Raw genomic sequence first — 15,688 nt, forward strand, 5'->3', positions numbered from 1 at the left:
ACTGTTTTGGTGAAGAGTTAGTTTATTCTACATAATTGTGTCTATGAAAGTCTACAGGAGTAGATCCCTCTTTTTCTGTCTTTGATTTATGTTTAATAATTTGCCTTTCTTAGAATACACACTCATCTTTTGTGAGTATGTCTACCAAAAAAGGCAATGGACTGTTTTTAAATCTTGTTGAACTTCGCAGTTCGAATCTTTTCAAACCACTGTTTTGGTGAAGAGTTAGTTTATTCTACATAGTTGTATCTATGAAAGTCTACAGGAGTAGATCCCTCTTTTTCTGTCTTTGATTTATGTTTAATAATTGTAAATAAATAATTAATCGTCCATTCTAATTTTCTAGGCGCCTTTTCACACAATAATCTTGAATCACAACTGTAATCAGATTAGCCCCCCCCCCTATTTCCTCGCAGAATTGTGTCCACTACATTGTTAGAATCAAATATTGAAAAAAAATATTGAAATGATTACACATTCATGAGCTTTCCAAGCCACAATCGTTGATAATCTGCAACTGACAGTGTTTTGGTCTATTGATACGGCAACTCTTTAACAAATTAAGTTAATCATATTTGATCCATAAAGTGCGCTAAGGAGATCATTTAATCAAAAGTTTTTTCTTTCTCCAAGGTTTGAAGGTGAAAATTCTCAGAAGCGTTGATAAAATACTGTAGCCTGCATTCCATGAAAAATGAAGTGTGTGATATATTTGGCATCATATCATATAATTGTTTTAGAGAAATCGTTGGATCTATACGTGTTTCATCTTGTGAAGCACATTGTTTAAACAATCATGATAATGTCAATGATTGATGTTTGCAATTGCCACGATCGTTTTTTTTTTCATTTCCTGCAAAGCAAACAGCGCATGGTGGTTTCTTCGCTGAAATGGGTGCTTTTGTTTTTTCATTCCCCTTCTTTCTATGTCTTTCATTTTAAGTTGTTTCTCTACCAATTAATTGATTTAGTTTTAAATATATTTCAATCCCCTTTTTCATATTTATTCACTTGCGTACCTACAGGGGGGCAGTCTGTCCCCCTGACGAGCCACAACCCATACAAAATACATTTCCTCCCCCCCCCCTGACGAGCTTGAAAGACCTTTTTTGCCCCCCCCGACGAGCTTGAAGACCTTTATTGCCCCCCCCCCCGACGAACTTGAAGACCTTTATTACCCCCCCCCCCCGACGAGTTTGAAGACCTTCCTTTGTTTCTCTCTTTTTTTTGCTTGTCAATTTTTTTTCTGGTACAAAAAAATATATTTTTGATTGATGACCTTTTTTTTTGCTTATCAATTTTTTTTCTGGTACAAACAATTTTTTTTGATTGATGACCTTTTTTCTTGCGTGTCAGTTTTTTTTCTGGTTTCAAAAACTTTATTTTTTATTTTTTGCTTGTCAAATTTTGGGGCGGGCGATTTTGACCCCCCCCCCCCCCCCTGTGGAAAATCCTAGGTACGCCACTGGCCACAGAATGTATTCAGTTGAATTCTATCTTACATGTATGTAGCGTGGAGACATGGTTAACATTTATTTCAGTTTTGTCATTCCCCGGTCACTTCAAGATAAACATTCTACATGCATTAATGTTACCTTATGACCATAGAATGTGTTAAAGTGTAATTTTGTGTACACATTCCTCCACAAGGAACACATTAATTTGCCCACAAAACGCGTATTCAAGGATTTTCCAGAAAATGTGACAAACATGACAAATGTGAATTCTTACTTCACCATGTTTAGATTACGTAACATGCGAATTCATTTATTCCAGTGTTCGAAAGTTGCGACAAAAGGGCTACATACCTACATACTTGTGTTGAAAGTTTTTTTCTTTACACTTTATTTTCCCCAATTCACCTTTAACGGAATAGCTTTGTAATATGTCGAAATAAAGAAAAAAGTAAAATAATGCTGAGAAAGCACGATCACAATATTCGATTTTTGTAATTTTTTTTTTTTTTACTTTATTTTTCTTTTCTTCGTTTTATCATTTATTCTCTACGAATCTTGTTGTTTTTTTGCTATTATAACACTCGCACGTTGGCACTTCCGTATGAGTGGCTTGTGCAATGACTTTTAATGTCATATCATTTTGGCGACAGAGATCTCATCTATTCAATTGTAATTTATTTTATTGGAATATATTTTTTATTGTCTCCTCCAAAAAAGGAAAGCAATTGAAAAAATACGCACATATGTACATTCATACCACAAGTATTAATTTCGGGGTTACTGTTACCATTTCAGAATGGTTATACACATTGTCACAGGTAATTGTTAGAGTTACCGTTCTAAGAACTCGTGAAATCACTCCACGAAATTATCAAAATGGTGGGGAGTGAGATGATTAAGAATCACTTCCGATTATTAAAACGGATTATTAAAACGGAATGCAAAGAGTGACGAAACGATCACATTAGTCATATTGGTCAGAGCATGCAATCAAAAGGATTCACCAAGATACGACACTGATCAGAATTAATCTCTAATCCTCTAATCAATTACAAGTGTGCAATCTTTTATCTCCTGTATACATTACTTGTGATTGATAACAATCATAAATAAGTTTCGATTATTTCCAAACGTTTGTTGGACGGGATCCAAGATAGATAGATAGATAGATAGATAGATAGATAGATAGAACGAACCAAGTATATAATAACCAATGAATAATTAAATTATATATTTTTTTGATACATATAAATATTGAGATGACTTCCTGGAATCACCTCTACTATCGAAAAGTCCACTGAGTGGGATCCACGATTGCACCATGGACCCTCTTCATCAAATCGCAGCAACCACAAGGGAAATAATACAAAACCAGTCATTAAAACCAACAATTAGAGAAGATTAAAGAAACCGAAAAGGAAACAATTATTTCTTTCAGATACGGTAGAGTCATCGCTCCCATGATTTTTCGAATAGCTGTGTTGCTATTGAACTCTCAGATACTCAGTTTTTATAGCCATTGAGTCAATGTCTGCAGATATCGTCTTATATAGTTTACCGGAAGTAAATAGGGTCAAAAGGTCACCTGAATATCGATTTGTTATTTTTGTTTTAACTTATTTGTATTTGTTTATGCTAATTTTCACGTTATGATTTGGTATAACTATTTGGTCAAAATGTTTTGCCGAGGGGATGTTATTACCCTATACATTCGTAATTCCGAAGCTTCGTTATTCCGAAGGTTCGTTAATCCGAAAGCGAAATAAGGTTCGTTGTTCCGAAGGTTCGACAATCCGAAAACGAAATGAGGTTCGTTGATCTGAAAGCGAAATAAGGTTCGTTGTTCCGAAGGTTCGACAATCCGAAAACGAAATGAGGTTCGTTGATCCGAAAGCGAAATAAGGTTCGTTGTTCCGAAGGTTTGTTTATCCGAAAACGAAATGACGTTCGTTGTTCATTAACGAACCTTCGGAATTACGCCACAAATGTTCGGATTAACGAACCCTTTTCGTTTTCGGATTAACGAACGTCGAGGTATAGGCAATTTACGTGTTTCGGAATAAAGAACCTTCGGAATTACGAAGTGTAACCGTTATTGTGCATGTCAGTGGTGTATCTATTGGAAGTAAGGGCAAGTGGCTCGTTTCCCTGGCGCCATTTTAAGGAGGAGAGAAAAGGGGGAAGTGGGGGGGGGGTGGAGAAGGAAAAAGGTAGAGAAAAACGAAAAGTGAGTCAAATAACAACATGCTCACGGGCTAAGAATGAAGTTGTAAGCGCCAAATACTAGAAATGAGGCATTTCATCACTTCGTACCCCGACTTAATCAGATGCTGGAACAGGAAAAGGGCGCAATTTCAGCACTTGCCCAGGCGCTATCAACAAAAAAAAAACGAAGCTCCTCTTCTCTATCACACGACCCTCCCCCATCCTTTATGACGGCAATGACTAACAGACTAATGTAAATGTTCATCATTATTCTAAGGATATGACTTCTCCCAAATAAACCCAATAAACCTTGTTTATAATCCTTCCTCTTCGTTATTTTGATGGAAACGTCATTATTTCGACACAATCTACATGATCTATGTTTCCGATAAATGTTTATACCGATACTTCTGAATTGACAGAGGGATAACAAGGTCCATCCATCCCCACCCTTAATAATAGTAGTAGTAGAAGTAGTAGTAGTAGTTGTAGTAGTAGTAGTAGTAGTAGTAGTAGTAGTAGTAGTAGTAGTAGTAGTAGTAGTAGTAGTAGTAGTAGTAGTAGTAGTAGTAGTAGTAGTAGTAGTAGTAGTAGTAGGAGTAGAAGTAGTAGGAGTAGTAGTAGTAGTAGTAGTAGTAGTAGTAGTAGGAGTAGTAGTAATAATAGTAGTAGTACTAGTTCTATATAAGTAGTAGTATATGTAGTAGTAGTAGTAGTAGTAGTAGTAGTAGTAGGAGTAGAAGTAGTAGGAGTAGTAGTAGTAGTAGTAGTAGTAGTAGTAGTAGTAGTAGTAGTAGTAATAAAAGTAGTATACTAGTTCTATATAAGTAGTAGTATATGTAGTAGTAGTAGTAGTAGTAGTAGTAGTAGTAGTAGTAGTAGTAGTAGTAGTAAAAATAGTAGAAGTAGTAGTAGTTCTAGGTTCTAGAAGTAGAATAAGTAGTACAGTATTATTTTTAATTTTTTGCCGCCATAACATTCTCATTTTTACCATAGAAATGACTTCTAAAACACCCAGCCACCCCCCCCCCCCTTTCGTAATAATTGAAAACACGAAAAACATATATAGTGACAGAAGGGATGAATTCAAAACAGACAATAACAGGAAAATATTAATAAAGATGAGAGGTGCAATTATTACGTAACATGTCAGTTTGATTAGGTATCAATGAGTAGAAACACCTTCTTTGCTGATGCGTTTAAAGTGAACTGTTTCTCAAAATTAATCTCATCTTACACACGATGCATGCATATCCACACATTTATTTAATTAGTCATTATCATAATTATTACAACAGCTATTTTGAATCTCGATGGTTCCGCATTAATAAGCAATTAGTAGTAAAAAAAGGATCAAAGAAAGTTTACCAATATCGTATTTGTTTAGTTCTCGACCAACATGACCAATGCATGATCTGAAATGTAAATTGGTGGATTAAAAAGATAAGGGTTTTGGTGTAAAATGTTACTTTTAATGGGGAATTAATCAACAATATAATATTCGCAATAAATGACTAAATCAATAATGATTATGAATTGTCATTTTTTACAAACAAATTTCGTTGACAACACATATTTACTAGCTAGCTTTAAAGAAAAGCACCTTGGCATAGTTCAGTAAAAATGTTTTGATGCTGTTTATTTGGTGGATCAGGTTTGGAGTAAATGGAACGATTTCGAATAAAAAGCAAAATGAGAATGTATCAGACAAAAAACTTTGTATGAGGGAATTTCACACTAAAATGGTTATTTTATCTTCCAGTCCGGCAGTATTTCAATTTCCATTATTTGTAATTTACATCAGCATTCAAAATTGTGAAATTTATTTCCGTTTCATTTTCTGATATCACCATCTTATATCGTATTCAGTCCAACATACCTTAGCCTATTTATTGTATTTCTTCATTGTCATGGGAATCAGACCGTTAAATTGTAGTTTAATCAAAACTCGTCAAAAAAAGATTTAATCCATATACAGGTGATCTGAAGAAATGACATGGGTAAGTAAGAGAATAAAAAATGACAAATAATAGGAAGTCAATAATCATGACTATGGATTTGTGTCCTTCGGGGGAGACATTGTAAAGTGCAATAGGATCAAAATCGTATCAAAATTGAAATTTTCATGATTATGAGAAGAAATTGCTCAGGGTTTTTTTTCAGTCGATCTGTCACCATGACTGTGTCTGAGATGACAGTCTTCATAATTGTTCCTGGGGGAGGGGGACAAGACGCATAAACAATTTTGAAAAAAAAATATAAAAAAACGAGGAACGAAGCCACCAGCTGGTCTTTGGAAGCACTTTTGCATGTTGTAAAGTGAAATTGAGGGCTTTCGTGCACACTTTTTTGGTGAATTTTATGAAAATTTTCAATAAAACAAATGTATTTTTTGAAAATTCTGGGGCAACTACCCCCTGTCCCTAAGATTTTTTTTTAAATGATAATTATACGGCCACGATTGTCTTCATTGTATCAGCCATCTTTCCGAGCGGGGACTAAATATAGCGATTTCTTCTGTAATTCCAGTTTGTATAAATACCAGAATGAATTATTGCCAAAGAGGGATCTTTTGTCAATTCATTCGTCAATTCGATCATTAACATGATTAAATTGATCATTATCTGCAATAAGAGATGCATAAATATCTTTGATAGGAGAAAAAATTATGTCTTTATATGATGCCACTTTTCATGATTCCCTTTTCAAAGAAATTGTATAGACTTCCAGATGAAAAGGAATTCCTGATGCAAAGTTTAAGGAAAGAATTGCATTGTTGTCATTCCATAGACGTGCAGTACTAACTTTCGAAGTTAAATTTAATGTTAAATCGTTATGCGTGAGTGGTTTAGTGTTTAGAGGTTATAACAGTTTTTGTATTGATTTATTTGGAAAATCTGTTTTACTTGATCATAAAAAGAACACATAAGTCATGGCCTTGTTGGTCGTGTTTACTCTCTAAATGATCAATTTCAGGAAAGGATGGATGAAAAATATTTTAAGAAAACATCAATAGTAGCCTACGTAGAATTTGGATTCATCTTCATAATATAGCTCGATGATTAATTTGTTATGAATTACATATTCAGCTATGCCGATATTAGTCACAACGATAAATAATACCCAGATTTCCTATTATTTCTAACCTGAGGAAATACTGGTTGTCTCTTAAGTTTTATTTTATTTTTTCCCCTTGCCGTAAAGTGAACTTTTTTCCTTGCGAGAGGCACAGGGAATGTAGGTAGCGAACGAGGGAGCGAAGCCCCAGGGTTTTTAAGCGTTTTTAGGTCCTTCTACTGACAATGTAGTGGGATAATATATGTCATTGTATATGGCCCTACGCAGCTGGGGACAGGGAGCAGTTGCCCCCCCCCCCCCCGAAATTTTGTAAACTGACATTTTTCGACTGAAAATTTTCAGAAAGCTCATCGTCCAAATGACAAGACTCGGTCGCTTTGCTCCATCGCTTTTGAGTTAAAAAAAACAATTTGTGCGTCCCCCCCCCCGCAAAAATATTCTGCTAACCGCCATTTCATTGTATTATATATATTTACACTTTACATGTTTCCTATATTACTGTGCAACTGTATTTTGACGATGTTTGCGCAGGCCCGTAATAAATCGTTTCTAAAATCAGGTATCTTTATAAGAAAATAGTACAATACATTTTCTAGAATATGAAATATCCTCCATGAATAGCTGTCAAACAATATGAGCTACATATGGCATACTTCTCGTAATAAATTATTTTCATGAGCGGTGCCGATGGAATTTGAGCTTGAATCGGGGCTCTAATGAAAAATGTAAATAAAGCAATTTACCGATGATCGTCTGATCTGTAAATATTTGAAGTTGCCTTGCGTGACCCCGTCTATTCAACACGTTACACTTATTGTGGATGTAACTTTGATTTATACACTCCGCCTTTTGTTGGATATTGATTTCTTGACGAAAAGACGACATTCTTGCGATTCGTAACAAAAGGAGAGAGAGAAATGGCGGCCAAGTGAGAGATAAAGGAGAAAATGGCGTATAGAAAGGACATAAGAGAAGGGTGTAAGAAGAGGGGTAGTATTAGATATCAAATAGAAATAAATATCGATATGAGAAAAACACATGTCATGTACAGTTCATGTAGAAAGAGAAATGTAATAGATTGATATAAGATTGGGAGAGAGAGAGGGAGAGAAATGGGAAGAGAGAGGTGGAGGGGGGAAAAACAGAAAATAGGAAAAGTGATTTGCAAAAAAAAGGTGATGAATGTCTTCGGTAGATAAGAAAGGAGAAAGTTTGGAAAGTGGGGGGGGGGGGCTGAGCCGTCAGTAGGGGCGGGGGCTAATTTGTACAACGTTTTGGAAAAAAAATTGGGGTCAAGGCCCGCCCCAACCCCCGGTTCTGCGGCCTCTGGTGACATAACAGACGATCTCCTAAAATTCTACCCAGTAATTTGTGGATGCCAGCTCTTATTGCACATCGAGTATAAAAAGTAGTTTCATGAACATGGATATTCTGTCAATACACTCGAATTATGAACAAAAGTGATGTATTTTGGTGCCGTTTTTTTTTCTTTCATTCTATATTTATCCCTCGGGTATTTAAATCAGCTCCATGGCCCCCTCATATTAGCAATGACAGTCAATTAATATAAACCGGAATTAATCTATTTTTCTGTGATTGATTGACTACTTAAAGAAAATCTATTTCTATTCCTAGATGCAGCGTAAACGACCTTCTAACCAGCTGTATATTTTATTTGCGAGTTGAACCTCTGGGCTTAAAAACTTTCTTATCTTAGAAAGTAACGATTTGGGGGAGAAGGGCTCGTTTCCGACCTGGTCGGATTTGGGGGTCTATTTTTAGCAACATGAGGATTTCTTGGCTTCTCCTTTTGACGTACAGTCATCACGATATGACGTCATCTTTCTATGATGGGATGTTTTGATATTTTTGGGACAAAACTCGATATTTTTAGCCTCTTTGTGGAAAGGGCCAGTAAATCATTTCCGATGCCACTCGCAGACCGGTAGTTCGAAATTTCTTGACTTGGGCTAACTTCTTGCGTTGGACGAATTGTTTTTCCACCTTATACCGATCATAATATTTGCCTTCTATCTATGAATGAAATATTGTACCTTTCTATCTTCTTGTCTACCTACCTTTTTATCTATCTTTCTATCTATCTATTTATCTATTAATCAATCTATCAACCTATCCATATACACCTATATATCTATTTATTTGTTTATGTGTTTATATCCATCCGTCTATCTCTTTTACCATATTTTCAGTTCTGACCCTCTCCACTTTTCTTCTTTTGTGTTACTGTTGTTATTGTTATAGTTGCTTTCTTCAACTGCACCCTCTGTATAAGAATAGAAAGGGTTGTGTTTTAATTCTTCTTCATTGTACTAGTTGTAGAAGAAAACACTCGGCAACTCCCATTGAAAATTCAAAATGGGAAAAATAAAGACATGTGTTAGGCGAATTATCTTATACCATCAGCTTAGTTTGCTAATTTCTCAGCAATTACACATTTTTTTCCAGAGCCATTTGGCACATTCTTTTTTTTATTCATACATACAAACACTTCTGTGGTCATTTAGTGGATTCTATTCGAACTCATTTTGAGATCGTTACCAAAACTAGTATTTATTAGTATATAAGTATTATTTATTGTCCATAATTGGAAATTCTTTTTGTTTACATGCCGTGCAAAAATGATAAGACAACAAATCATATACATTTAACACGAACAGTGCAATCTACATTGGAACATGACAATAAACATAATTTATCTTACATAATAATCCATAAAAGAGTATTTAAATGACATAAGAGGCATTATATGAGTTCATTGAAATTTTCTGCAATTTGGGAAATATCAAGAAAAGACGATTATTGGATTGATTAAATTGTAATAATAGGGTGAAAAACTTGATTAGATTATAATTTACATAATTATATTCAAATAAACACGGATTCAACTAATATTTAATATTTCCTCCAACGTACATGGTTTATAACTAAGTAAATAAAAAAATGAAATCATTCTTAGACATCACGTCTTCTTAACCACTTCCCTCGAAATAAGAAGGATTCCACGAAGAAATTGCAATGTAATTGACCTTGCTAGCAATTTGCAGATTAATTTGCGGTAGTTTCAGGCCCATAGAAACTTCCCATTCCCTTGGCATTCGGGTTAATGGAAAAATTAATATCTCTGATAGTGGGACTTTGTAAACAATATCCCGATCTGGCCAGAGAATTTACAGATTTGGAGCCTGTTTTACAAATAGTTGCGATCGATCCAACCAATCGTAACTCTATAGAAAACCATCCATGTCATTTTTTTCTACAGGAAATTTGCAAAATGTCCTTTGTAAACAAAGGAGAACACACCAAATTCTCAAGAAATCAATGAGTTTATGTATAGACATTCATATCTAGAATTCTTTGTGTACACACATGCATTTTATCTGTTGACTTTGCTGGCTTTCCATAGTTGTGATTGATTGGATCAATCGCAACTCTTTGTAAGACGGGGCCCTGGTTTTGAGGTGTGGTGTACATTCTTACTGATACATTTTAAACACGTTTATTTAAAAATAATTGATTGGTTTAAAAGGAATTATTGGTGGAAACTGTCGAATCATCATCTAATCTCTTAAAAATTCCAGTTTCTAAGAAATCATGGGGGACGTGCCTTCGCTCATGCAGGGCCTTACCTGTGGAATTCTCTTCCACAGAGTTTGAAAACCCAGACTTCGGTAACCACCTTCCAAGACAACATAGCTGAGTGTTTTTTTGACAGACATTGACTTATTTTACACATTTAAACGTTATTCAATGATTCCTAATCTTTATTGTTCCTGAATCTATTACTATTTGTACCTTTTTCCCTTTCGTTCTTTCTTTCATTGCACCCTGTGCACTCTGCCGAGTGGATTTGGCGCATTACAAATCACATATATCATTGTTATTATTTTCATTGGGGGTTGTTGTTCTACTCTGAAGCGCCTTGAGCATCTGATCAAGATGGAAAGCTCACTATACTAGTGTCATGTATTATTTATTTATTATTATTTGTAAACAAAAGATGTGCAACTATCTAAAATAAGTAACCGCCAAGTCCACAAACTCCCCCATCCCGTTTCGCGCGTTAAAATGGCTGTTTAAAATCGATATAGTCTTTTTTTTCTCTTCTTTTTTTTCAATTCTGTTCATTTTATCGTAATCCACATTAATTTTTCTAATTTCTTGATGATTTTAACAGTGAGCCTTCAATCACCGCCATGGAAAGTCTGCATTGAAGTTGTGTAATGATATTCCAAAGTCTGGTTGAATTATTTTGTTCATGTTCTATCAGAAAAGGGAAGGTTATTACCATTATCATCGTATGAAATTATGTTGTGTAGACCGTAAGAGGAAATAATGTATTCAATCGATATATTGGACCCTAACGGTTTTTTACTTTGTAGTATATTTTGTTGTTTGTTCTTTCAATATTGTTGTAAATTTTGTCAATATTGAAAATTGTTGAATCCATAGATGAAATAAAACGATTTAAATGAAATTATGTAAATAGCCATATCAATTTATTATTCAAATTAATTAAATTTCCATTCCTATTTTTTCATACACAGATTCTGGATGCAATTTCAAGCTTCTCCTGGGTCATGTTCGCGATGAAATAAGGAAAGGGACAGTCAAACAATACCAACAAACTGTAAAGGACTAATTTATCATAATTAGACTTCAAACATGGCGGATATAGATATCGAAGAACTTCACACCCCAACGCGAGAGTGGAAGGGGTGGATCCGAAACCGGATGACGCACGAATTGGAGTGGTGCATCATCACCGCGGGGTTGATGGGCGTCTTCCGCGACCCCGAAGCCGATCGCGCCCGCATCGTCCTCAACCTCGCCGACTTCGACATCAAACCTCTATGCGAGGGAGCGAAGCGAGGCTCGCACGTCTTCACCTACGTCGACGACTGCTACAGCATCAAGTTCGTGTCGCGCCGATACGCGCGGATGATATACACGTTCGGCACCGAAACGGAGGACGATTTTCGGACGTGGTATCGCGCGCTGACCGGAAGTGACGTGGAGGCGTCAGGCTTGGATTTGACCCTTGACCTGCTATCGAGTTCAAGTCCCGGTGAGGTCAAGAGAGAACACAATGACGCACGTCGGATGGACAGTGGCTTGGGAGAGGAATTGTCGCCGGGCGCGAGCCAAGACGCACAAGGGACAAGCAGTGGAGCAAGAAAGTTTGATACTATTCAAGAGACAGAGGATGTTAGAGGTAGTCTTGGAAGCAGTGGCAAGGCAGGAAACGTCACACCGGAGAGTAATAGTGGGAAGTCAGGGTCTAGCGACTCGCTGTCTGACTCGGGGCAGAGTAATGCCACAACGCCTGATTCCGAACTAGGGGATGAGTTGCCAAAACTCCGCACTAACGCTCATAAACTTCGAGTATCTCGCACCGAGCAGTCTCGCTTTAGCGCTCCAGTTGGGGACTTCTCGCTTTGGGAGGAAGTTATGGGGGAGGACGGAGCGCTCACTAAGACTTATTCATTACCCATGAAATCACCGCATCATGTACGGGCCTCATCCGACGGCGAGGAGGGGGATGCCTTCGAATATGAACCCTCCTCGACGAAATCAACACCTGGTCAACAACCTAGTCGATCGGCGACGACGACACCGACGTATCGACGACCAGGGCCGGTGACGAGTTACAGCGACCCCTCGAGAAAGAAGCTGGGGTCGAGGATGACCGTGAAGGCATCGAAACTCGTAGGCCGAATGACCCATCTTCGATCACAACGACACAAGGCGCCGCTCCCGCAGTCATCCTTGGTCAACATCACGGTCGAAGGCGACCTCCTCAGGAAACACAAAAGCAGTCTGGTGCCATGTTTCTGTATACTCAGTGGAAATGTCATTTACTGTTACAAATCAAAAGACTCGGATGAATTATCGGATTTGACCATCGACGTTTACAAATACCGACTCTCCAAGCTGACGGCGGCGAAGACGGAATCGAAGGAACTCGATTGCGCCTTCGTCCTCACGCCCCACAGCGGCTCGAAAGAATACGTCTTCATCGCGAAGGATTTGGATGTTGCTCGAAAATGGTACGGACATTTAGAGGATTTATTAAAGGAGTTGGAGACGAGACAGATACGAGCCATGCAAAACTCGGCACCCGATTTAAGAGGGTCCTTGCCGTTGTTAAATCAAGGTGGAAAATACGCGGTTAGCCAGCAGAGCAAGTACACCAAGTCGAAGACGAGGGGTAGTACCTTCAAACGACTTGCCATTGCCGAGGAGGAGAAAAGGAACTCGATAGCGGCCCGGATGTCGAGGGCTAGCTTCGAAGATGGGTACGGGTTCACGGAGGAAATGAGCAGGCATCGAGCTTCGATGGACGACATCATCGAGAAAGGTAGCACCGGCGTCCAAGCCGACGATTACGAGGAAGATGCTTTCATTGAAATCACCATGGATGACGTCTTAATGTCAAAGGTAAATAATGACTCTGATTACATTATTCTTATGATTCGGTACTAGTCTTAGAAGTAGTAGTAGTAGTAGTAGTAGTAGTAGTAGTAGTAGTAGTAGTAGTAGTAGTAGTGGTAGTAGTGGTAGAAGAAGAAAAAGAAGCCAGAAACAAGGCCTGGTAAGGATGTGCTAGTAGAGGAAGAGGCACTACAAGCAGAGTTGTTGTATATGAGTATAGTTGTAGCAGTAAAAAGAAATTGGACTGCATATTCCATATCGAAAGAAACTACAGTAAATGTTATTTTCAGCATTCTCAGTAGAAACTTCTTCAGTCGAAGTAGAAGGCTAAAGTTGATAAGATCAACCCATACTACGAATGACAACGAACATCTGTTACGTCACCATGGTAACGATTCCTCGGGAAATTGTACATTTCTCGAAATGAAACAAATCCAACCTGCATGTCTTAGAAGACAGATATCACGTATTTACTTCATAATCATCTTGATACGAAATACAGCAAAACATTAATCTCAAGTTGAAGCCCCCATCAAATTCCAAAATTTTCTATTAAAAGAAAATGCGATTTTCGTGACATTATACATTTCCGCAAACAAATTTAGCCCCATCAAACTCAGCATGTTTTTCTGATTAATCGCTCGGGGTTTTTTTCTCTTGTGCATGGACAAGAAAATCGTAGTCTATATTTATTTCTTTTGACCAGATCGTCTGCCAAGAAATCACTTGAAATGTCTTTCCTGTTATTTTTCATTTCATAAGGTCGTGATAAGAACCAATTTAGAGCGATTTACTGAAGTATTCGTCATCAACGATAAGGCGGAATACTCGCTGGTTTTTAATCAGTTTACAACTCAATAAATTGCACCATCGTCAAGGGGCTGCTAATTGCGGCTCTGCACGACGAGTCATTGCCGGTTCCAAAGCTAGCATATAGCAGAACCTATAATCTTGTTTAAGATCTTGAGAAAATCGAAATACTTGTATGCTAAGATTCGTCATCAGTGACTTACAAACTAATACAAAGTAAATGAATGAGAATGTGTATTGGAATATATCGAAGCCCAAACTTTTAACGAGGGTATATAAAAAGCGCGGTAATTACTCACGCCTCTATAAACTATTTTCAGGGAGTTTCCCCGGTGATCTTTTCCATTCATAATTGTCTGACATTACTATGAGAAAACACTTTTTGATAAATCATTTGTAATAGCTAAAAGAATTTCGTCCTCTTTTAAAGGTTATCTGATGATCAAAATCTAAATCAAACAGAAGTTCTTGTTTCATACTTTCATTTGGTCATTTCACACAGTTTGGGATTTTTTTTACTGCAAGCTTTCTGACCTGCTAGAAATACGTCAGATATTATTTTCTTTATTAATTTATGTTTATAAATTCATGAAGAGGATACGTGATTTAACTATTCAAATAATGCAAGCGCGAAGCGCGAGCTGAAATTTGTTCAGATACAGAACCGATAAGGAAAGTTTAAGCTCTATTCGACATGTACAGGAAAATCATGAAAAGGATTTGTAATGTTGTTTAATGAGTAATATGACCGCGAAGCGCGGGCTGAAATGACTCGAAAACAAGATATTCTAAGTATTTTTGACACGAAAATGATGAATATATCACTAAACAAAATAAAGAAAGCTCGAATTTGTCACCTCTTAATATCGGGTAATATGGCTTCCCTCAAAAATCAATATTGCGTCCCAGATTTTAAGAAAAATTTGGCTCCCCCTAGGTTTAAGATGAAATTTGGTGCCCGACCCTAATTTAAGACCAGGTTCCCCCACCCCCCCCCCCTCAGTTTAAATAAGTTCCAATACATGAAATCATTGAAGAAAATTATATCGGATCCAATATTGTTTCCCTTTCTAAATTAAAGGACATGTCCACCCCAACAATTAGATTTTTTTAAAGAAAAATCCAACAAGCATAACACTAAAATTTCATCAAAAACAGATGTAAAATAAGAAAGTTATGACGTTTTTAAGTTTCGCTTAATTTCACAAAACAATTATATGCACATCTTGGTCGGTATGCAAATGAGGAAACTGATGACGTCATCCACTCACTATTTTTTTGTATTTTATTATATGAAATATGAAATATTCTAATTTTCTCTTCATTGTCAAGTAAAAAAATCAATTTCTTCCCGAACAAGTGGAATTAGCATTGTTTAATATGGCTCAGTCAAGTTGGTCCTTATTGTCAAATCGTAAAAAAATGAAATATTGTATAATTCAAACATTCAGAAACAATAAGAAACAAAAGAAATAGTGAGTGATGGACACCATCGACTGCCTCATTCGCATGTCACTGAACTGTGCATATCAAATTATAATGAAAAATAAGCGAAACTTTAAAATGTCATAAACTTTCTTATTTTACATCCGATTTTAATGAAATTTTCAGCATTATGCTAGTTTCATTTTTCTCGATTTATTCAAATCTTTTCTGGAGTGGACTTGACCTTTAAGATGAGGTTT

The 15,688-nt window shown here is 36.7% G+C and overlaps 1 protein-coding gene across 2 annotated transcripts in view; it reads left to right on the forward strand.

Annotated features, from left to right (window-relative positions):
• The window catches only part of LOC121427471, a 31,962-nt gene extending 18,270 nt beyond the window's left edge, over positions 1-13,692 (forward strand). For both annotated transcript variants that reach the window (XM_041623873.1, XM_041623872.1), the window contains exon 2: positions 11,306-13,692. In XM_041623873.1, the coding sequence (XP_041479807.1) occupies positions 11,424-13,244 (1,821 nt within the window). In that variant the 5' untranslated portion in view covers positions 11,306-11,423 and the 3' untranslated portion in view covers positions 13,245-13,692. The remainder of the gene's footprint in view (positions 1-11,305) is intronic.
• Positions 13,693-15,688: the final 1,996 nt, after the last annotated feature.

This window comes from Lytechinus variegatus, chromosome 14, assembly GCF_018143015.1.
Source record: "Lytechinus variegatus isolate NC3 chromosome 14, Lvar_3.0, whole genome shotgun sequence".
Classification (NCBI taxonomy): domain Eukaryota; kingdom Metazoa; phylum Echinodermata; class Echinoidea; order Temnopleuroida; family Toxopneustidae; genus Lytechinus; species Lytechinus variegatus.